The 23,830-nt window shown below is 39.1% G+C and overlaps 1 protein-coding gene across 2 annotated transcripts in view; it reads left to right on the forward strand.

Moving 5' to 3' along the window:
- Positions 1–22,489, forward strand: part of LOC109842694 (tropinone reductase homolog At2g29290-like) — a 28,429-nt gene extending 5,940 nt beyond the window's left edge. Inside the window, exons 1-5 of one of the 2 annotated variants that reach the window (XM_020411550.1) lie at positions 20,461–20,586; positions 21,241–21,448; positions 21,594–21,810; positions 21,903–22,009; positions 22,148–22,489. In XM_020411550.1, the coding sequence (XP_020267139.1) occupies positions 20,513–20,586; positions 21,241–21,448; positions 21,594–21,810; positions 21,903–22,009; positions 22,148–22,321 (780 nt within the window). In that variant the 5' untranslated portion in view covers positions 20,461–20,512 and the 3' untranslated portion in view covers positions 22,322–22,489. Of the gene's footprint in view, positions 1–20,460; positions 20,587–21,240; positions 21,449–21,593; positions 21,811–21,902; positions 22,010–22,147 lie in introns of those variants that run through there. The other variant, XM_020411549.1, reaches the window with a different exon arrangement.

Raw genomic sequence — 23,830 nt, forward strand, 5'->3', positions numbered from 1 at the left:
TATCAAAGGTGGGTTGAGAAGAGGATGATAGAAACACAGAACAATTCAGTATGTGGTGAATGAAAATACCTTCTCTAGATTATGAAGAATCAATTATTACAAATCTCTCCCTCACAATCTCGCTAGAATCGAGAACAACCTCTCATTCCTCTCTAAACCCTAATACAATGCTTAGAACTTCTCTCTGATCTAAGATCCTGTTTAAAAACCCTAAACAACTTTTTATATAGGTCTACAAACATAGATGGCAAAGTGGTAAATAGCCAAGCCTAAACCTAACAGGAATTCGTGCAAACAGAAAGCCAAACGAACCAGGAAACCTTCGATGAGTCGACTCACAACTGAGATGAGTCGACTCGTCCAAAAACTGGACAAAGCACAAAACCAGCAATGAGTCGACTCATGACTGAGATGAGTCGACTCGTCAGAGACTGGTGACAAACAGCTGGGTTTTGTGAGTCGACTAATGACAGGCATGAGTCGAATCAACCTGATGAGTCGACTCATGACTGTTATCAGTCGACTCACGGGCTAAAAATTAGATTCTTCGATTCTTCGATTCGCCGTCTTGTTCCACGCTTCAACCTATGTTCCACTATGTTATTTTATACCTCTATTCTCATGCTATTATGAGAATTATCTATTCTCAAGCTCTCATGAGGATCGCTAAGTTCCAAAGAGAAGGTACACCCGTATCATAGGTCCCTCCTTTAGGAACTTGAAGTCCCGTTCAAGTTAGAACTTTTGCTAAGGAAACTCTCGAGCTCCTCTATCTTTTCTGCACCATCTGGCCTTGCTAGGAACCTGATATGGATGTATAATTGGAAACGACTCCTTCGCTCCTCGCCTTGTCGTAGCCGTCCTCCGCTCCAACACGCAATCCTCTTTCAATGGCTTTTCTCGAAGACTAATGCACAGCGAGATAAACTTCCTACTTGCATTCACTAGCCTCTTCACTTGCGCTACCGTCCCCAAGATTGTCTTCCTCGGAAGAGACGCCGAACGAAATATGAACTTTTCACCACCTTTGGTGAATGTATACTTCTGAACCCGCCTCTCGTAGATTGTACATCTATCCCATAAGTACGGATTACCCAGTATAATCTGACAAACATCCAATAGAACTACATCGCACGTGACCTCATCAATATACAACTCATGGAGTGCAAATCTGACAGTGCATTGATCAACTACACTCAGTCTCTCCTTCTTCTGAATCCACCCCAATGGATAGGACTTCGGATGCTTGACCGTCTTCAGACCCAGTTTCTGAACCAAGGCCTCGGATATCAAATTTTTCTCACTGCCCGGATCAACAATGGCTTCAACTAAACTGGTCTTCACTTGCAACTTAAGCACAAAGAGTTACTCTCTCGAGTCGTCATCCTCCTTCGTGGCCTGTTTCCCCGCCATAAGGTTGAGACTGCTGTTGGGCTCTGTCATCCTAGGAACTTCCTTCGGACCCTATGCTATCACGTATGTCTTTTTCTCCTCTTTCTTCTTCAACCCTCATGGCTTGAGATGAGGATACTTCTCCCAGCACCGATCAGCTACGTGCCCTATCTTCTCGCAATGACCACAAATTAGCCCTGCTTTCCCTGGATCACCCTTCTTCCTCTCCTCCTTAGATTGAGAATCACTAGACTCGCCTCCAACTTGCTTTGCGTCTCTCTTTGCTTCATTGCTCTTCTTCTATTTGCCCTCAATGGCAATAGCCTTCACGATCGCCTCTGTAATAGTCTCAACCGTGAATAACTTTATCTCCTTCCGGATGTAATCACTCAAACCCGCCATATACTTCATAAACACAGAATATTCCTCTGTCGCAATGTTAAGAACCATCGCCTACTGTTGGAACTCCGTGGTGTATTTTTGAACAGTTTGATTGACCCTTTGGCGCAAGCCATACCACTTGTACCAACGCTCCTCAAGGAATCCCACCGGGTAGAACTGCTTCCTTAGTAACTCCTTAAACTTATTCTACGACACCGCCTTCTTCTCCTGCTTGCAGTAGGATTTTCACCATGTCAACACGTGCCCTGAAAGCTTCAAAGTCACGAACACAATCTTCTCTTTTGACGAATAGCCATAAAGAGTAAAATACATCTCCATCCGCTCGATCCAGTCATCAAGCCTCTCGACGTCAACACTCCCATCATAAACAGGAATCTCCACCTTGAAGTTAATCTTCAGGTTCTGGTAAGAATTCTTACTCCCTTGATGCAACGCAGCCTTAACGGTATCCTCCTCCTCGTCGGGATCTGAATCCACTTTCTCCACATTGGACTCCATAATTTTCTTCTTAGATTTTGAAGAAGATTCACCTTGTTTGTCACCTCCATGGATAAGACTGACGAGTTGTGTGAGAGTCGACCCTATCGTCTCGATCTGCTTCTCCAATGCATCAATCCTCGCTGAATTGTCTCCTTCAGCCATCTTCTTCTTCCTTAAAACCTAGACTCCTTCCAATAAAATAAGGATCTCACCTAACTTCTTGTATTGCGATCGAGTCAGGATCATACACAGGATGCCCCCTTAATAGGATCTGATCGTTCTGATACCAACTTAAAATGAGTCGCCGTAAGAGCACCTTTGATCGCGGAATTATCAAAGGTGGGTTGAGAAGATGATGACAGAAACACAAAACAATTCAGTATGTGACGAAGGAAAATATATTATCTAGATTATGAAGAATCAATTATTACAAATCTCTCCCTCACAATCTCGCTAGAATCGAGAACAACCTCTCAATCCTCTCTAAACCCTAATACAATGCTTAGAACTTCTCTCTGATCTAAGATCCTGTTTAGAAACCCTAAACAACTCTTTATATAGGTGTACAAACATGGATGGCAAAGTGGTAAATAACTAAGCCTAAATCCAATAGGAATTCGTGCAAATAGAAAGCCAAATGAACTAGGAAACCTTCGATGAGTTGACTCATAACTGAGATGAGTCGACTCGTCCGAAAACTGGACAAAGCACAAAACCAGCAATGAGTCGACTCATGACTGAGATGAGTCGACTCATCAGAGACTGGTGACAAACGGCTGGGTTTCGTGAGTTGACTCATGATAGGCATGAGTCGACTCAACCTGATGAGTCGACTCATGACTGTTATGAGTCGACTCACGGGTTAAAAATTGGATTCTTCGATTCTTCGATTCACCGTCTCGTTCCACGCTTCAACCTGTGTTCCACTATGTTGTTTTACACCTCTATTCTCATGCTATTATGAGAATCATCTATCCTTAAGCTCCTATGAGGATCGCTAAGTTCCGAAGAGAAGATACACTCGTATCAAGGGAGGAAAGTCTAGATCAAAATTAAGACCTCTTGTAGGAAGATCGTGTTTCAAATGCAGTGAGCTTGGGTATTTCAAGGTCGACTGTCCTAACAAGAGAATAGGTGGGAAGAAGAACAATAAGAAAAACGAAAGAAGAGAAGGCAAAGAAGAGGCGAGTAATGTTTCGGAGGAAGGGAGCGAAAAAGAATGCTACGTCGTTACGGATGGTGAAGATATCTCTGGTAAGTGGATTCTTGACTCGGGTAGCTCTTACCGTATTGATGTGGAATAACCATGCTTGTAAAATAGTAGGGCTTGGTGATATCAGAATCAAGATGCATGATACAGTGGTTAGAACCCTGACAGATGTGAGACATGTTCCTGACTTACGGAAGAATCTTATCTCTATTGGTGCTTTGGACTCCGATGGTTGCAAGATAGGTATAAAGAACGGAGTAAAGAAGGTTGTTCGAGGTTCCTTAGTAGTGATGAAGGGCATTCGTCATGGTAACATATATACTCTCTCGGGTACGATAGTGACATGATATACAACAGTTGGAACTGATGGAAGTGATGGAGACTCATGTAAGCACACTCGGTTATGGCATAGGCGGCTTGGGTACATGTCAGAAAAGGGTCTAGATCTGCTTGGTAAGGAAGATTTGCTGAAGAACATAAAGAAACCTTACATGGATTTTTGTGAGGATTGTGTGTACGGAAAGGCGCACAGGGTACAGTTTTTGAAAAAGCAAGCACAAGAATAGAGGTATATTAGACTATATACATACAGATGTTTAGGGTCCGGCTTCGACAACTTCCAATGGTAGTTCCAGATGTTTTGTCTCGTTTATAGATGATTACTCTAGGTATGCTTGGATTTATTTTCTTAAGCATAAGAATGATGTATTCGAGAAATTCAAGAAGTGGAAAGCAATGGTTGAGAACAGAACAGGCAAGAAATTACAGACACTGAGATCTGATAACAGTACAGAGTATACAGAGGGTGCATTCAAGAAGTTTTGTGATCAGGAGCGTATTGCTCGACACTTGTAAAACCCCATAAATTTAAATATATTATGATAAATAATAATAAATATGTTATATGGTGATAAATAACATATATTGATGTTTGAGCCTGAATCTGGAAAAAAACTAGTTAAGCGTTTATATATTTATCACACTGATACAGTTAGAATATGGGAAAACTCAAAATATAAAAGTTATAGGCATCTTCAACAGCTTTTTAAAAAATATTAAATCACCTTATTCCGAAGTCATATGTGAAAGTTACAGCCAAAATACTAAACATAATTTACAAAAATACAGAGTAGTTGACTACACCGTATTGTAGTCGACTGGCGGGGGTTTCCTGGGAACGCCAGGTTTGATTTCGGGTCTGTTTTGTTATATTTTGACCTAATAATATGTAGGAGTATATTTACGCATTTTTCCTGAGTTATAAAGGGCTTTTCACGAAAGCTTTAGCAGCAGCCACCCCCTCTCTCAAATCCTAAATCATAGATCTCAGTTTGACCTTTCTCTGAGGTGTTTGTTGAAGGAAAAGCAAGGTTTTACGGTGCTTTGCAGAGGAGGGATCTTGCACGTGTGTCCAAAGGCTTGACATGACATTTTAGGCAAGATCACTTGTATCCAAACCTGCACCCTTAGTTAATGAATAATTTAAGACGTTTAAATCGATGTTTTACATGTTTAGATCTTAATCTAATGTGAAAAGGATTAAAATTTTGATATTAGCGGTAAACAAATGTTAGATCTACATGGTGTTCTTGCTGTTTATGATAGAAAAGTGATCATGATTACTAGGGTTGTTTTCAAATTTTGTTTTTAATGGTTAAATCATGCTTATGACATGTTTAAATCCTAGTTCGACCTTTATTTAAGGGTTCTATGTTATATTCATGCTTAAACCCTAGACTTGTGATAAAAGAGCTTACATGTTAACTAAGTCTTATTAAACCCTAGGTTTAGGATATTTTTGATTCTGTAAATATGAATAAATGAAATTATATCAGTTTCAAGCTTAATATGCAAGCATGCCCATGTTGATTTAATCGAAAACTACAGTTTATGTCAATTTCTTGATTAATGAGAATATTAAACCTAATTAGTTGAATCAAGGGTTTAAATAATCATGGAGATGACTCTTTTGATTTGTATTTACTAGTTTTGTACTGTATTAAAGCATGATAACCACGTGACGATTGCTAAGTGTTTGTATGTACACGGAGTTGTGCATGTTTCTACTTAGTAGTCGACTACTAAGAGTAGTAGTCGACTACTAATGTTCAGTTTGGTTTTACAGAAACTGTCTGATTACAGAGTAGTCGATTAATATATAGTGTAGTCAACTACTAATACTGATTCATGTTTTACAGAGTCTGAGTAGACTCGGCGTAGTAAGGTACTAAGGTTAGTAGTCAACTACTAAGGTTAGTAGTCGACTACTAAGGCTTGATCCTGAGTTTTGTTTTGTATTTATTCGAGATGTGTTTGCGGGGTTCGAGCCACACTTCCTCACATGTAATTACACGAATACACAAGTACAATGGTATTGCACACACATGAGTATCCCAAGGGGGGATTTGACAAGAATTGGGTTTTTTATAATAGAGTTAGAGATTGTTCATACACTCGTTGGAAATCGTTAATGAGCACAACTCAGTATTATATGGGATAGTGCGCCGATATATCAGATTTACACAGTTTATACATGAGATGGATATCGTTGATGAGCTCAGCTTAGTACTACATGAGGTGGTGCGTCGATATTTTCATATGTACAGGCCATTTAGTCGGGTTTGGATGCTTTGTATAGCAGTCCGTCCACATGAGTGTGCGATGAGGCTTGTAAACCGTATAATTATGAGGCTTGTGAGGCCATCTATTTGGATACCTATATGGTAGGCCGTCCCGCACTCAGGCTACGTGTTGGGATCGCGATGAGACTAATGAGCCATGTACACTGTTTAGGATACCTACAGGGTAGTCCGTTGCAAATGATGATGCTAAGTTTCAAAATCTTGTAAAGAGTTGCACTGAGATAGCTAATTGATAGCCTGAGTCTTTGGTGGATGTCAGCTATGGATTTGATTCATCATTGAGATATATGACCGGGATACTTTTTTCTTGAAAGTATTTATTCTATCTCCACAGTGATAGTGGAGGATAATATAAATATGATGTAATGATGTCTTTATTTCCTTTATTGCTTTCTTTATGTCTTAGTTGGGATCAATGATTAGCGATTCATAATTTGAGACATATGGTATATACATGAGGGTTTCCTTGTTTGGATTATTTCGCTTGACGTACCAGTCACATGTTGTGGGTTTCTAATTATTGATTTCATATAGGTTGTTTATTCTTAGTTCGGTATTAATTTTTAGATATCTACAATTTGAGACAATGGTATATACATGATGGTTTCCTTTTTTGGATTATTCCGCTCGACGTACTACGTCTCGTGTTGTAGGTTTCTAAATGTTAATTCCACCTAGATATAGAGAAAATGAATCTAGGTAGACTATGCTTAATAGATAGAGCCTCCACCCCATCTAGTAGCCCTTCCCCTAAGGACGGATGAAGGTAATCTTGCTGTAGCACGCTGATGCTCTTTGTGTGGTTCTTTTTATTGTTCGTCTTTTCTTTCAGACGGTACAGGTGTACAGAGAGCCGCGAAATGACGGAGTTCTTGCATAGTCATCATCACATGAGTATTAGTAGAGGCTCCACAGTAGATTTTACATTTTTGTTCAGACATTAGTATTTCATTTCCATATTATAAAGGTAGTGTGCCTTAGTACGATATTTATTTGATTCATGATGAGACTATTTATCTCAAACAGTAGATGTATTTCTATTGAGACATGATTTTTATTTATGAGATATCTCATTTTTTTATCATGTCTATCGTGTTCAATTTTTATTTTGCCTGTTTTGTACCTGCTTTTCTTTGATTCCACTAGAGGATACTGCTGTGATTGGTGAAACGTATTTATGCACAAGTGTGGGTGCATAGCAGGTTTGACATATCTGGGTTCACTATTGATTGTAGCCTTGTGTGAAACCATGAGCGTCACAGTTGGTATCCGAGCTCTAGTTCCAGCATCCTTAGGATCATTCATGTGTCATATTATGGAGCTAGGATAGAGTTTTTTAGGAATCATGTATAGAGTCCGCTAGAAATTCCTAGAATGAGTGAGGACGTTATACACCTATATTCAAAAATTTTAAAATTTTTTATGATAACTAAATTTTAGCTTGATTGAAAAGTATTTGTGTGAATACTTATCGTGATAGGTTATGTTGTATATATATGTTTGCGACCTCATTTACTATGTTAATTAAGCTCTCCTCTTGGTATATTAAACATCGGGACAAGGACGTGGTCGAGATAAAGCTCGTACCCAGAGAGCTAGCAAGTAGAGCACAAGCCACAGCAGGCTCCATAGTATTTGATCGACTTGGTAACTCCAATTGTAGAGGTAGAGACTAGCAACTATTGAGGAGCGAGTAACGATCCAGTTACACTTTCTAAAGTTCCACCACCAGTCATACCAGTCGTACCGATTGAAGAGGCAATATCGACGATTACACCATCACCACAACCAACTATTAATAAAGCCACAAAGCAGGAAGCTTGGTTCTATAAGAATGAGAAATACATCAGAAGATGAGAGCATCAGAGCTTTAGGGCATATTGGACTCATTTTCAACCTATAAATGGAATGGATATGTGTGAATTATTTTTTTTTATATGCTTAACGTCGACTTCGTACATAAGTGGAGATTAGTTATATTCAGCTTAAAGGACAATGCCAGAGGATAGCACCGATTTTAGTTTACGCCAGAGCGGCGAATATCAATTTCATGGAAGGTTCATGTACTATTTTGATAAGCAGCTAAAACTAACCCGATTGGAGCAGGGAGACGTACTAAGAGTTAATTTTGGAAGCAGGATTGTCCAAAGATCAGGGCAAGGACAAGAAACTTTTTATAAGACGGGGAGGACCCAACAATGGGGTAAGAATTTTCATCACCACCAGTAGAATAGTGGTCAGAGTCAGCAGTCATAGGGCCACAGTTGCGGCCAGTAGCAGAGGATTAAGGCACCGCCTACCATTTCGAGGATCAAGGGGCCAGTAGGCCAAATAAACGCTATCCAAGAGATTCCTGAGGGGCAGATAGTCCTATAGATTCCACCGCTTGCAACACAGCAGTCGCCAGCCATCGGCAGAGTTTATGTAGCCGTACCATGTGATTACGGTGCAAGAAGAGCAATAGTGGAAGGTTCTTCCTTAGTGATTTCTTTTCCAGCTCGGATCTTGTTTGATTCAGGAGCTTCGTATTCTTTTATCTCTCATTACCTTCATGGATAGGTTTCAGCTAGTTGCACATCTCTTAGATGTCCGTTATCCATCTCTACTCCTTTGGGAGAGGCATCCCTCTTAGAGAGTATTTGTAGAAGATGCATTATTCAGCTTAGATGAGTCTAAGTTCATAGTTTGTTTATTTGTTTCGTGTATATATCCGAGCCTGATGTGATTTTTGGTATGGATTGGTTATTTTCCTACCACGTTAGTATCGACTGTTTTGGCAAAGACAGTCAACTTGTGAGAATTCAATAGATTTGTATAGATTGTAGCAACCTCATAGGGTAACCAAAATGAAGAGTCATTTCTGGCATACGTCGAGGAGGTGATGGAACGAGATCGGGGTGCAAATTTGAGTGAGACATGAGCGATCTCACAGTATCATAATATCTTGCAGGACATACCAGGATTACCTCCAGTGAGAGAGGTTGAGTTTTACATTGAGTTACAGTTAGACATAACACCGATACCCCGAGCACCTTATCGTATGGCTCTGTTGAGATGAGGAAGCTTTAGATCCAGTTAGATATCCAGTACAGGAGATTTATGACTTGTTTGATTGGTAGAGCATAGTTGAGCGTAGTTTATTAAAGATTGATCTTCATTCCAGTTATCATCTATTGCGGATTTGGGAGATGGATATACCCAAGACCGCCTTTCTGACTTGATGTGAGTTTTTGGAGTTTCTTGTCATGCCATTTGCGTTGACCATTGCACCTGCAATATTCATTGCTTTGATGAATTGGATTTTCTATCCATATTTAGACTAGTTCGTGATCGTGTTCATCGACGACATTCTTATTTATTCAAGATCAGAGGCTGAGCATGAGCAGTACTTACGGTTAGCATTACAGACTTTGCAGGATCATCAGCTATACGCTACATTCAGTAAGTATGAATTTTAGTTATCAGAGATCAGAATTTCGGACCATGTTATCAGCCAGGAGGGCATCACAGTAAATCCAGCTAAGGTGGAGACCGTTTCAGAGATTCATAGCATCTTAGGTTTGACTAGCTAATATAAGAAGTTACTTCAAGATTTATGAAAATTTTGATGTCACTTATACGCCTACGAAAAATTGTGTACAATTTATTTGGAGCACAGAGTGCTAGAAAATATATGAGGCTTTAAAAACTAAATTGATTACATCATTAGTGATGGTTATTCTGAGCAGTGATAAGATTTTTGGCTGTTTACATGTATGTGTAGTTATCAGGTCTTAGAGGTGTTTTGACGCAGACCCAAAGAGTAAAGACTTATATTTCAATATAATTGAGGACTCATGGATAAAATTATCCACACATGATTTGGAGTTAGCAACAGCGGTCTTCGTACTGAAGAAGTATAGACATCATTTGTATGGAATACAATTTAAGCGATATGCGGATTATCAGAGTTTGAAATACCTTTTTAGAAATTTAACCGGAAGTAGTGGCAAAGAGTCGAGTTTATTAAAGATTATGAGTTTGCGATTTAGTATTAATTAGGAAAAGACGAGCGTTGTAGTAGACACGTTGAGAAGGAAGCGTCGTTGAGAGATTATAGTTTTAAAATGTTTAATGTTTATTGTATCGAGAACTTTAAACTCTCAGCCAGATTAGCTTTAGACAGGAGATTAGCAGAAACAACATTTTCTTAGGAGCTTTATCAGTGAAGTCATCTTGGAGTTATGGAAAGATCAGTACCTAGATTATAGTGAGTTGAACAAGGTCACTATCCGGAATCAGTATCTATTACCAAGGATTGACGACTTGTTTGATCAGCTGCATGGAGCGCAGCATTTCTCGAAGATTAATCTTCGTTCTGACTATCATCAGTTGCGGATTCAGGAGATGGATATTCCTAAAATTACCTTTTTGACTCGATATGGGTCCTTCGAGTTTCTTGTCGTGCCATTTGGGCTAACCAATGCACCCGATGTATTCATGGATTTAATGAACCAAATTTTCTGTCCACATTTGGACAAATTCATGATCGTACTCATCGATAATATTCTTGTTTATCTGAGATCGGAGGCAGAGCACGAGCAGCATCTTCGATTGGCATTGCAGACCTTGCGGGAGCATTAGTTATATGTCAAGTTCAGTAAATGCAAGTTTTGTCTTTCTGAAGTCTGATTTTTGGGCCATGTCATCAGTAAGGAGGGTATTGCAGTAGACCCAGCAAAGATGGAGGTAGTACTTAATTAGGAGCCGCCGAAGACAGCTTCAGAGATCCGTAGTTTCTTTGGTTTAGTAGGCTATTACAAGAAGTTTATTCAGGATTTCTCAAAGATTGTGACGCCACTTACACACTAGCACGGAGTGCCAGGAGGCCTTTGAGATTCTAAAGGCTAAGTTGATTACAGCGTCGGTATTGATTATTCCGAATAGTGACAGGACCTTCATAGTTTATACAGATGTGTTGTTATTGGGTCTAGGAGGTGGTTTGATGCAGACCCAGAGAGTAGTGGCATACATATCATGGTAGCTAATAAAATAAGCATTATTATCCCATGCATGACTTGAAGCTTGCAGCAGTAGTCTTTGCACTGAAGACATGAAGACATTATCTGTATGGAGTGCAGTTCGAGCTTTTCATGGATCATCAGAGTTTAAAGTTTCTTTTCACTCAGAAAGAGCTAAATCAGAGACAACGACAATGGGTTGAGTTTATCAAATACTACGAGTTTAAGATTCAGTATCATCTGGGAAAGACGAGTGTTGTAGCAGATGTATTGAGTAGGAAGCGTCGTTGTGAGATTACAATTTTGTAATGTTTATTGTATCGAAATCTTTACACCCTCAGCCAGTTTAACTTTAGGTAGGAAATTAGCGAAAGCAGCGTTTCCTTAGGAGCTTTATCAGTGCAGTCATCTTGGAGTGATAGAAAGATCAGCACCCAGATAGGAGATTCTTAGATTAAAATCAGAAAGAAGGGGACTTTTATAGAGACTAAGGCAGAATGAACCATCGAAACAGATGGGGGTTTTCGAATGAAGGGCCGACTAGTAGTGTCGGGAAATTCATAACTAAAGAAGGACTTATTCGACAAGGAGTATCGTACCAGATACGCAGTGCATCCAGGCATAACAAAAATGTACAAGGACCTGAAGAGACACTTTTGGTAGAACGGCATGCGCAGAGAGATTACAGAATATGTGGCTAAGTGCTTTAATTGCCAGCAAGGGAAGGCAGAACACCAGAGAGCAGTAGGAACCGTACAGTCTTTACCCATTCCGGAGTGGAAATGGGAATATATTTTCATGGACTTCATTGTAGGATTACCGAGATCGAAGAAGGGGAACGATTCAATTTGGGTGATAGTTGATTGATTGACGAAGTCAGCACATTTTATACCAATAAAGACAACCTATACTGCGGAGATTTATGCGAAGATATTTATCCAAAAAATTGTGAGATTGCATGGAGTTCTAGAGACGATCGTATCAGACTGAGGCTCAGTTGTCACTTCGCATTCCTGGAGGAGTTTCCAAAATTCCTTTGGTAGTACATTGTCATACTCCAGTGTTTTCCAGTCGCAGACAGATAGGCAAACAGAAAGAGTTAACAATGTATTGGAGGACATGTTGTGAGCATGTGTCATAAGCTTTTAGGGTAGTTGGGAGGAGCACATCCTATTAATTAAATTTGTTTATAATAATAGTTATCAAGTAACTATTGGGATGGCATCGTATAAAGTATTGTACGGGAGGCCTTACAGATCGCCTATTTGTTGAGCAGAACCGGAGAACAGCCTATTGCTTGGACCAAAATTAGCGAGACAGACCACAGAGAAGGTAGCAAGAATTCGGGAGTGCATTCTTACAGTGTAAAGTCGTTAGAAGAGTTATACAGATCAGAGACGACGGCCGTTAAAGTTTCAGGTTGGGGACTATGTATTGTTGAAAGTGTCACCAATAAAGGGAGTTCAGCGATTTGGTAGACGGGAAAAGCTTACCCCGATGTATATTGGTCTGTTTAGGATAGTGGATCGCATTGGAGCCATTTCATATCGGCTAGATCTTCCAACATCGATGTCACGTATACACAATGTCTTCCATGTTTCGATGCTTAAGAAACATCTACGTGATAAGGAGCAGTAACGAGTGTTGGACGCACCAGAGATTGAACTTCATGATGATTTGACTACAATTGAGATTCTTGGATGTATTCTTGCCAAGGAGGGCAAGAAGCTTAGAAATAAAATGATACCCTTAGTCAAAGTTCAATGGAACCGGAAAGGAGCTAAGAAGGTTTCTTGGGGTTGTGATAAGGATATGCGTCGCGATGACCCATATCTAATTGAGCAAGTAAATTGTTTTACTATGATCTGCTTGTGTTTGTGATTATCTATATGCTCATATCTATACTTAACGCTAGAATGATGGTATTAGCACTTAGCTCCTAATTATTCGGAACACATGGTATATATATGGGGGGCTCCTTATTTAGATTTTTCACCCGACGTACTTGTTCTGCTTAGTTAGGAGTTAAGTAGGAGTATTCGCATTCTAAATGGTTAAGTGTAGATATTACTATGTTTCATATATGAAAATAATAGTACGAGATGTGTATGTGAGGGTTTCATTATATGGATTATCCCCTCAACGTGCTTTTCTGGTATTATTAATCTCTAAGATACGATTACGTAATTTCGGGGACGAAATTCTTTTAAGGGAGAAGAATGTAAAGCCTTGTAAATTTGAATATATTATGATAAATAATAATAAATATGTTATATGGTGATAAATAACATATATTGATGTTTGAGTATGCTATCGATTGATTTGAGATTAATCCAATGTATATATGAATATAGGAGTGAAATCATGCACAACATGCACGAGCCTGAATCTGGAAAAATAACCAGTTAAGAGTTTATATATTTTACACACTGATACGGTTAGAATCTGGGAAAACTCAAAAGATAAAATTTGTAGGTATCTTCAACAGATTTTCAAAAAATCTTAAGTCACCTTATTCCGAGGTCGGATGTGAAAGTTATACTAAACACAATTTATAGAAATACAGAGTAGTCAACTACACTATATTGTAGTCGACTAGCAGGGGTTTTCTTGGGAACGCCAGGTTTGATTTCGGGTCTATTTTGCTTTATTTCGACCCGATAATGTGTAGGAGTATATATACATGTTTTTCCTAAGTTGTAAAGGACTTTTCACAAAATTTTTAGCAGCAGCCACCCCCTCTCTCAAATCCTAAACCCTAAATCTCAGTTTGACCTTTCTCTGAGGTGTTTGTCGAAGGAACAACAAGGTTTTACGGCATTTGGCAGAGCAGGGATCTTGCACGTGTGTCCAGAGGCTCGACGTGACATTTCAGGCAAGATTACTTGCATCCAAACATGCACCCTTAGTTAATGAATGATTTAAGATGTTTAAATCGACGTTTTACATGTTTAGATCTTAATCTAATGTGAAAAAGATTAAAATTTTGATATTAGCGGTAAACAAATGTAGATCTACATAGTGTTCTTACTGTTTATGATAGAAAAGTGATCATAATTAATAGGGTTGTTTTCAAATTTTGTTTTTAATGGTTAAATCATGCTTAGGACATGTTTTAACCCTAATTCGACCTTTATTTGAGGGTTCTATGTTATATTCATGCTTAAACCCTAGACTTATGATAAAAGAGCTTACATGCTAATTAAGTCTGATTAAACCCTAGGTTTGGAATATTTTTGATTCTTTAAATATGAATAAACAAAATTATATCAGTTTCAAGCTTAATATGCAAGCATGCTCATCTTGATTTAATCAAAAACTAGGGTTTATGTCAATTTCTTGATTAATGAGAAGATTAAACCTAATTAGTTGAATCAAATGTTTAAATAATCATGGAGATGATTCCTTTGATTTGTATTTACTAGTTTTGTATTGTATTAAAGCATGATAATCACCTTATGATTGCTAAGTGTTGTATGTACACGGAGTTGTGCATGTTTCTGCTTAGTAGCCGACTACTAAGAGTAGTAGTCGACTACTAATGTTCGGTTTGGTTTTACATAAACTGTCTGATTACAGAGTAGCCGATTAATATACAGTGTAGCCAACTACTAATACTGATTCATACTTTATAGAGTCTGAGTTGTTTTGTATTTGTTCGAGATGTGTTTGCGGGGTTCGAGCTGCACTTCCTCACATGTAATTACACGAATACACAAGAACAGTGGTATTGCACACACATGAGTATCCCAAGGGGAGATTTGACAAGAATTGGGTTCTTTATAATAGAGTTAGAGATTGTTCATACACTTGTTGGATATCGTTAATGAGCATAACTCAGTACTATATAGGATAGTGTGTCGATATACCAGATTTACACAGTTAATACATGAGATGGATATCATTGATGAGCTTAGCACAGTACCACATGAGGTGATGCGTCGATATTCTATATGTACAGGCCATTGAGTAAGGTTTGGATGCTTTGTATAGCAGTCCGTCCACATGAGAGTGCGATAAGGCTTGTGAGCCGTATAATTATGAGGCTTGTGAGGCCATCTATTTGGATACCTATATGGTAGTCCGTCCCGCACTCAGGCTATATGCTGAGATCGCGATGAGACTAATGAGTCGTGTACACTATTTAGGATACCTAACAGGGTAGTCTGTTGCACATGATGATGCTAAGTTTTAAAATCTTGCAAAGAGTTGTACTGAGATAGCTAATTTATAGCCTGAGTCTTTGGTGGATGTCAGTTATGGATGTGATTCATCATTGAGATATATGACCGGGATTCTTTTCTCTTGAAAGTGTTGATTCTACCTCCACAATGATAGTGGAGGATAATATAAATACGATGTAAGTATGTATTTATTTTCTTTATTGCTTTATTTATGTCTTAGTTGGGATCAATGATTATCGATTCATAATTTGAGACATATGCTATATACATGAGGGTTTTCTTATTTGGATTATTTCGCTCGACATACCAGTCTCTTGTTGTGGTTTTCTAATTGTTGATTTTATATAGGTTGCTTATTCTTAGTTCAGTATTAATTTTTAGATATCTATAATTTGAGACAATGGTATATACATGAGGGTTTCTTTATTTGGATTATTTCGATCGACATACTACATCTCGTGTTGTAAGTTTTTAAATGTTAATTTTACTTAGATATATGGAAAATAAATGTAGGTAGACTATGCTTAATAGATAGAGCCTTCACTCCATCTAGTAGCCCTTTCCCTAGGGGCGGATGGAGGTGATCTTGTTATAGCACCCAGACGCTCTTTTTGTGATTATTTTTGTTGTTCTTCTTTTCTTTCAAGCGGTACAAGGGTACGGAGATCCGTAGGATGACAGAGCTCTTACATAGTCACCGTCACATAAGTATTAGTAGAGGCTCTACAGTAGATTTTACATTTTTGTTCAGACATTAGTATTTCATTTCCATTTTATAAAGGCAGTGTGCCTTAGTACGATATTTATTTGATTCGTGATGAGACTATTTATCTCAGATAGTAGATGTATTTCTGTTGAGACATGATTTTCATTTATGAGATATCTCCTTCTTTATCATGTCAATCGTGTTCAGTTCTTTATTTGGCTTGTTTTGTACATGCACTTTTCTTTGATTCCACTAGAGGATACTGTTGTAATTGGTGAAATGTGTTTATGCACAAGTGTGGGTGCATGGCAAGTTTGATATCTCTGGGTTCACCTTGGACTGCAGCCTTGTATGAAACCAGGGGCGTCACAACACTGGACAGACAGATTTACACCATAGCAGAATGGAGTCACAGAGAGACTAAACCGTATATTATGAGAGAAAGCAGTGAGTATGCCATCATATGCTGGTTTGGGCAAAGAATGGTGGGCAAAATCAGTTGCTACATCTTGCTACATAGTGAATCGGTCTCCACATTCGATATTGGATGGTGATGTACCCTAACGGGTATGGTCAGGGGAGCATGCAGATTATGATAGGCTCAGGATTTTCGAATGTACAACCTACTACCACGTCAATGAGAAAAAGCTTGATGCGAGAGCCAAGAAGGTAATATTCTTAGGATATGCAGTGAGCATAAAGGGCTATCGCCTTTGGTATACAGAAGATTCCTAGTTTGTGATCAGCAGAGATGTTACCTTTGATGATAAATCCATGATAGCTAGGATATCCAAGAATGATGGTGTTGAGTCTGTTAGAACTTCAAAGTCCCAGGCAAGGTTTTAAATGTCGGCCGATATGTCCGACATGTCAGCCGACATATCGGTTTGAGAGCTTGAGCGACACGATAAATGTCGGCCGATATGTCCGACATGTCAGCCGACATATCGGTTTGAGAGCTTGAGCGACACGACATTGGCGTTTTCAACTCATATGTCGGTTTTTAGAACCAAATCAAAAATATCGGGGCCATATTGGAATATTGGCTGATTTTTCAGCCTTGAAAAATTAGCCGATATGGCCCTTTTTTAGATCTGTTTTTAGTTATCAGGTTTGAGTTTAGTGATAAAAACCCAAACCTGTTTAACCCATTCTCATGTTTAAGGGTTTCATATGAACCCGATAGAAATAATAGAGAAAAATTTGGGCTACAGCGGACTTGGAGCCGATCACTTCTTTCGTGAACGACAACACCCTTCCCCCACCTCCATCTCAGCCCCCCGTCGTCCATCTCCCGTTGTGCCCCGAAACCCGAACCCCAACCGAACTCGAGGGCGATAGGGTATCTTGTCGTCGAGATAAAGAGAAGAGGATGGTCGGTAACTCATCTGAAGGATCCCAAACAGACGAAGAAGAAAAAGAAGAGCCCTGGCACTACCTCCCTGCGACATCACGTCGTCGACACTACCGCCCTGCGACATCGGAATCCACCCATTACCGACGCTGCCCCTAAAATTTATAAAATATACTTATATTGAATTTAGGATGCTTAGATTATATTTAGGATATGATATTATATATATACACTCCACCCGATATGGCAATCCGATATTTAGTCCATGTCCCCCGATATATCCCCAATTTTCACTATCTGACATAGATTTCAGTCGTCTAACATGAACCCGACATCCGACATTTAAAACCTTAGTTCCAGGTGATTGAGATAGAACCTAAGGACCAACTAGGTTCTAGTCGTGTTCAAGAGGAAGATCATGGAGACACTCAGGAAAAGAGTGATAATGAGCTTGAACAGGAGGAGGTTCAGCAAGAAAATGTACAAGCACTACAATAACAGCAGCTTGAAGATAGTTTGGCTTCCGCTAGGCCAAGGCGAGCATACAAGCAGGTTCTGAAGTTGGGGTCAGATCAGCCTCTGAAGCACTATGGGCATGTAAATTTGGTTGAGTACGCACTATCGATGGAGAATGATGAGTCGGTCACCTTTAAAGAAGCTATTTGGTATATGGATAGTGAGAGTTAGTTGGCTGTGATAGAGAAAGAGATGGAATCTCTCCGGAAGAACCAAACATGGGAGGTAGTCCCATTGCCCATAGGGAAGAAAGCTATTGGTTGTAAGTTGGTGTACAAGAGAAAGGAGGATTCTTCCGAGCTCGGCGGTACAAGGTACAAGGCTAGGACTAGGGGCTAAGGGGTTTGCACAAAGAGAGGGTGTGGATTACAATGAGATTTTTTCTCCGATGGTAAAACACACTTCTATTTGGGTACTATTGAGTATTGTTGCTCATGGTGATCTTGAACTAGAATAACTTGATGTCAAAACGGCCTTCTTGTACGAAGACTTGGAGGAGGAAATCTATATGCATCAGCCTGAGGGTTACAAGATTGAGGATAAGGAGCATCATGTATATTGCTTGAGGAAATCACTTTATAGGTTGAAACAATCTCCTCGGTAGTGGTACAAGGGATTTGACTCCTTCATGCTAAACCATGGGTTTTTCAGAAGCGATTATGATTGTTGTGTCTATATTTGGAAGCTTCGTGAATGTGATTATATCTATCTTCTTTTGTATATGGATGACATGCTTATTGCTTCGAGAAGCATAGTGGAGATAGATAGGTTGAAATCTCAACTTGGTAAAGAGTTCGAGATGAAGGACATGAACGCTGCTAAGAAAATACTAGGTATGGAGATTAGAAGAGAGAGGGCGAATTGGCGATTGTTCTTGAGTCAGAAAGACTACATTGAGCAGATTATCGCAAGGTTTGGCATGCAAAGTGCTAAGTAGTGGTGACTCTATTGGCTCTACATTTTAAGGCTCTCAGGTAAACAATCCCCCACCACAGTAGAAGAAAAGGTACACATGGAGCGTGTTCCTTATGCTAGCACAGTCGGCAGTTTGATGTACGCAATGGTGTGTACACATCCAGATATTTCATAAGCAGTCAGTGTTGTCAGTAGGTTCATGGCGAATTCGAGAAAGACGCATTGGGAAGCAGTGAAATGGGTCCTGAGGTACTTGAAGGGTACCATTGATACGGGTCTGTGTTTTGGTGGAGATACATGTCAGATTAGTTGGTTTGTGGATTCAGATTATGCGGACAATCTAGATAGACGACGATCTACTACAGATTATGTGTTCATAATACATGGTGCTTCAGTTAGTTGGCGATCGATGTTATTGGCTACAGTAACACTTTATACTATAGAGGCTGAGTACATGATCATGGCAGAGGGAGTGAAAGAAGCATTGTGGTTGTGGGGTCTTCTAGATGATTTGGGGGTTGAGCAGGGTTGTGTGAACTTGTGGTGCGATAGGCAGAGTACGATTCATTTAGCTAAGAATCAAGTTCATCATGCTCGTACCAAGAATATCAATGTCAGGTATCATTTTGTACGGGATGTCATAGAGCAAGGTGATATTTCTCTCATGAAGGTGCACACAAATGAGAATCCCGCAGACATGTTGATCAAAGTGGTGGCTAGAAGCATGTTTCAGTATTACTTGAACTTGCTTTATATCAGCCCGTGTTGATCTGCCTAAGAGGGCATAACCTTTCGGCACTATAATGGGGTGAGGTGGAGATCGACTATATGGAGAACAATGTGCAAAACTACGATTAGCTTGATCCCTGATCAGAGGGTACGTAGGTAGCCATGGTATAATGATACAGCTGATTTGGAGTTTCAGATCTCTCTTGTGATGCTCGCAGCGTTCTTCTGGTGTTCGTCCAAAATTTGAGATTTATCAAATGTTGTACAAGGTGTAGAATCGTAAACGCGAGACACCCTGAGGTGTCTCGGCGCGTGACACACCCAGAGGGTGTCTCGGAATCGGGTTTTCCGGACTCGATTTTGATCTATTTTCTTGATATAAATAAGAACTCCGTTCCTAGGGTTTTTTTTCTTAGAGCAGAGTGGTTTGTTCAGAGAAAAAAGGAGAGTTTTTTTTTTCAGATCTGAAATAGGTGAGATCTTGAGGAGAGGAGATAAAGAGGTTGTCTTCTCTTGGGTAAAATCTAAGTTTCATCTCTTTGGGACGAGCTTGTGGGTTGAGCAAGTCGTAGGTGTTCTCCATCATAGTGGAATCTCCCTTCACCCCTCCCTTGAACGTAGACAAGTTTGTCAACCACGTATATCTCTGGTCTCATTTACTTTGGATATTGTTTTCTGTGTATCTGTCATTGCTTGCCGTTCCCTCGATATTCAGATCTAGATTTGATATCGGGAAAAGTGTATATCTCACCTCACTGAAATATTCACTTTTATTATTGTTTCATATCGAAACAGGAACATCGAGGTTGGTTTGAGTTTTGTGTAAACTCAATCAGGGTTTTCTCTCGAGGTGATTCGCTTCCATGGTGAGTGGGCGTGTCGGAGCCCAACACCATGCAATCTTGCTTCTTCGATCAAGTCGTTTCTTCCAAACAACAAATGGACAGTCATCATTGTTTCCACTGACAAAGGCTTCTCACGTATGGTTGATTTCATGGAGATCCATCTTAGTTTCATGTCACTAGACCTCTGCTTTGGATTTGGAAGACTGTACGGGTGAGTTACAAAGATATTTCTCCTCCTTGGCTTTTTCTCTTGTCTTACCCTTTGCTATCTTCGAGTCTGGCCTCAAACTTCCCCGCATCGCCTTTATTGTTATTGTTAGCCTTTTTCTCTTGATCTCTGCGTTATTCCCAGCATTCCATTGGCTTTCAACATCTCTTGAGTTCTGCATAATTGCTTTTACCGGCCACGTTAAAACCTATTTCTTCCCCTGGCTTTTTCCTCGGCTTAGCCTTCGCTACCTTCAAGTCTGGCCTCAAACTTCTCCACATCACCTTTATTGTTATTGTTAGCCTTCTCTCTTGGTCTCTGCGTAATTCTAGCACCTGCATTGATCCACCTTGTTCACCACCATCCCATTGGCTTTCAACATCCATTGTCAAAGCCATCGAGAGGAGCCTGAAGGCCATGCTATAGTTTCCAACAAACCCTTACCTTTATTGAGTAGAGGGTAGAAGGAATTTACATAAGCGGATATGGATGAAAAAACTCAAGTACCCAAATACGTAAACAACTAAACAATTTAATTAACAACATCTAACAGGTCTTCTAATCTGTATATAAACCCTTGTATACAATAATATTCAATCATCAATAAGAGTTATTTTCTCCTTAGTCTAAAAATTTGTTTCCTCCTATGCATTGCAGACATGCTATAGTTGAAGAATTAGCGCGGCTTGGGGCTTCAGTGCATACATGCTCTCGTAATGAGGCAGAGCTTAACAATTGTTTGCAGGAGTGGCAGAAGTTAGATTTTAGCATCACAGGTTCAGTCTGTGATGTATCCTCTCGAGCTGAACGAGAGAAACTAATGGAGAAGGTCTGTTCCACATTCAACGGGACTCTCAACATTCTTGTAAGCATCAAGCAACCTTTAGTTTTCTCATAAATTTATAGTAAACAATCAATGAAATTTTTTGAATCTATGATAGCCTTCCTTTACAATGAAAATGCCCACTTCCAATTTGTCCCAACTCATGTCTTTCTCTCTCTCTTTCTAGATTAATAATGCAGGGACCGGTAGAAGGGAGTCATTCCTGAATTATACATCGGAAGATTTCTCTTTTCTCATGGCTACTAACTTTGAATCGGCTTTCCATCTATGCCAACTTGCCCACCCTCTTCTGAAGGCATCGGGCAGGGGTAGTATTGTAAACATCTCTTCTATTCTGGGAAAAGTAGCTGTAGATAGCGCTGCACTTTATTCAGCAACAAAAGGTAGGAGAACGGCCCTTCTTGTGTGAATACATGGATGAAAGTCTACCTAAAGGCGCTATACATGTCTAATTCTTTTTTGTTATTTTGCTTAGGAGCAATGAACCAACTAACTAGGAATTTAGCATGTGAATGGGCAAAAGACAATATTCGAGCAAATTGTCTTGCGCCTGGGCACATTAGAACGCCACTTCTGCAGCCAGTAAGTCCTACATGTTTCCTTTGATATCGATTTAGCCACGAAGTCAGGTTTTGATGTTATAAGATTTATTTCTTTCTTTTTTCTTTTATCTTTTAAAGAAAAAGAAAGGTTACAGGTGTTGTTATTTCTTGCTTATAGATACTGGAGAACGATGAGGAGTTTAAATCAGAACAACGTGCGCGAACTCCTATGGGACGATTAGGTGAGCCGGAGGAAGTGTCATCTTTGGTTGCATTTCTATGTATGCCTGCTGCTTCATATATCACTGGTCAGGTTATCTGTGTCGATGGAGGTCGCACTGTAAAAGGCTAAGAAAAAATGAGACCATGACAGGAACTTCTTGTTGAATGAATGTTGCTTGATTTATGCTACAGAACTTGATGTTGCAATAAGGCTCTAAACTAGAGTAATTGATGCACAATTTGAATAGCACATGACTGTTTAAGAGCTAGTGGTAGACCTTTGAATTTCTCATCATCACATGATTCATTTGTTATTGTTTCAAATTTTGGCTTGTTTGAAGTCCAGCGTCGATGCAAGAGAAGCTCATATGGTTAATTAAGAATATTGGCGGGAACAAGAGGGTTTCATATAAGGGAATAAAGTGCAGGGGTTTGATAGCATTAATTGAATGTTTTCCTGTGAAGGGTAAGCTTTTTCCCTTGGGGGCCCTTAAATTAGGGTTTTCTGCATATACCTCTCAAATCTTCCATATTTGCAAATTTACCACCCCATATCTTGGTATTTGCAAAACTACCCCCAACTTCTCTCACATTGAACTTTTATGCCCCCTCCTCCTTGGGAGTTTTCATTTTTTAAACAAGTGTTGCAACCTTATTGGTGATTATTAAAAATTTTGTACTATTTAAAAATCAACATTGTTATATATGGGAGTGGCACAAAAACCTAATGTGAGAGGCACATTAGGTAGTCCTTACTTAAAAATAGTCCAGACCAGATTAAAAACGAACAAGGGCTAGCTTAGAGGATGATCTTGCAAATACCAAGATTTAATTTAGGTGTAAATTTATAAATATGGAAGATTTGACGGGTATAACAACAGGAAAGTCAAATTCAGTAGGATTAGGTCTGCTGGTTCTTCTTGATGGTATTGGAATCCAATTTGATTACCGTTAATTAGTACGGCCCAATTATTAATAAACATAAAATAATTTGGCATTTAGAGTGTTGTTGGATTAGGATTCACCTTTCAAGTATCTTTAACTAGGGTATACATTAAAACAAAACTAAAAAGTTAAAAAACTCACCAGAGAATAACACCTCATCTTCCACCTTCTCTAAATTTTTTGACACGTTCCATATCATCTAATCCATCCACTTAAATTGCTATTATATCTTAACCTTTAATTCATACACACACACACAACACACACACACACACACACTAGTTTTTATGCACGCGCATTGCACGTGGTTAACTATCATAATTATTTATTTTTAGTTTATTTCCTTACTAAAATTTATTCTTCGATTTCAATTTGATAGTTTTTGCTCACTTATGTCTCTAAAGTTTAGTATTGTAATTATTTATCTTTTTAATGTTTATTTGAATGGCTACACCCAATTTTAAGTTTCATGCTGATAATATTTGAATTGACACGAATCAACGTGAAATCAATTTCAATATTCATGTTCTTTGGATTGACATAAAATAAAGCTTTACCTAAGGAAGTATAGTGTTACAAAACTAAAAAATACTTAAAATAGCATTATAATAGTGTATGAGGAATAATTAAAGCTAATAAGCCTAAACGATTGATTAGAAGTGGCTAAAATAGCACAAAAAGGAATATGGATTTT

This window comes from Asparagus officinalis, chromosome 5, assembly GCF_001876935.1.
Source record: "Asparagus officinalis chromosome 5, Aspof.V1, whole genome shotgun sequence".
Taxonomy (NCBI): Eukaryota; Viridiplantae; Streptophyta; class Magnoliopsida; order Asparagales; family Asparagaceae; genus Asparagus; species Asparagus officinalis.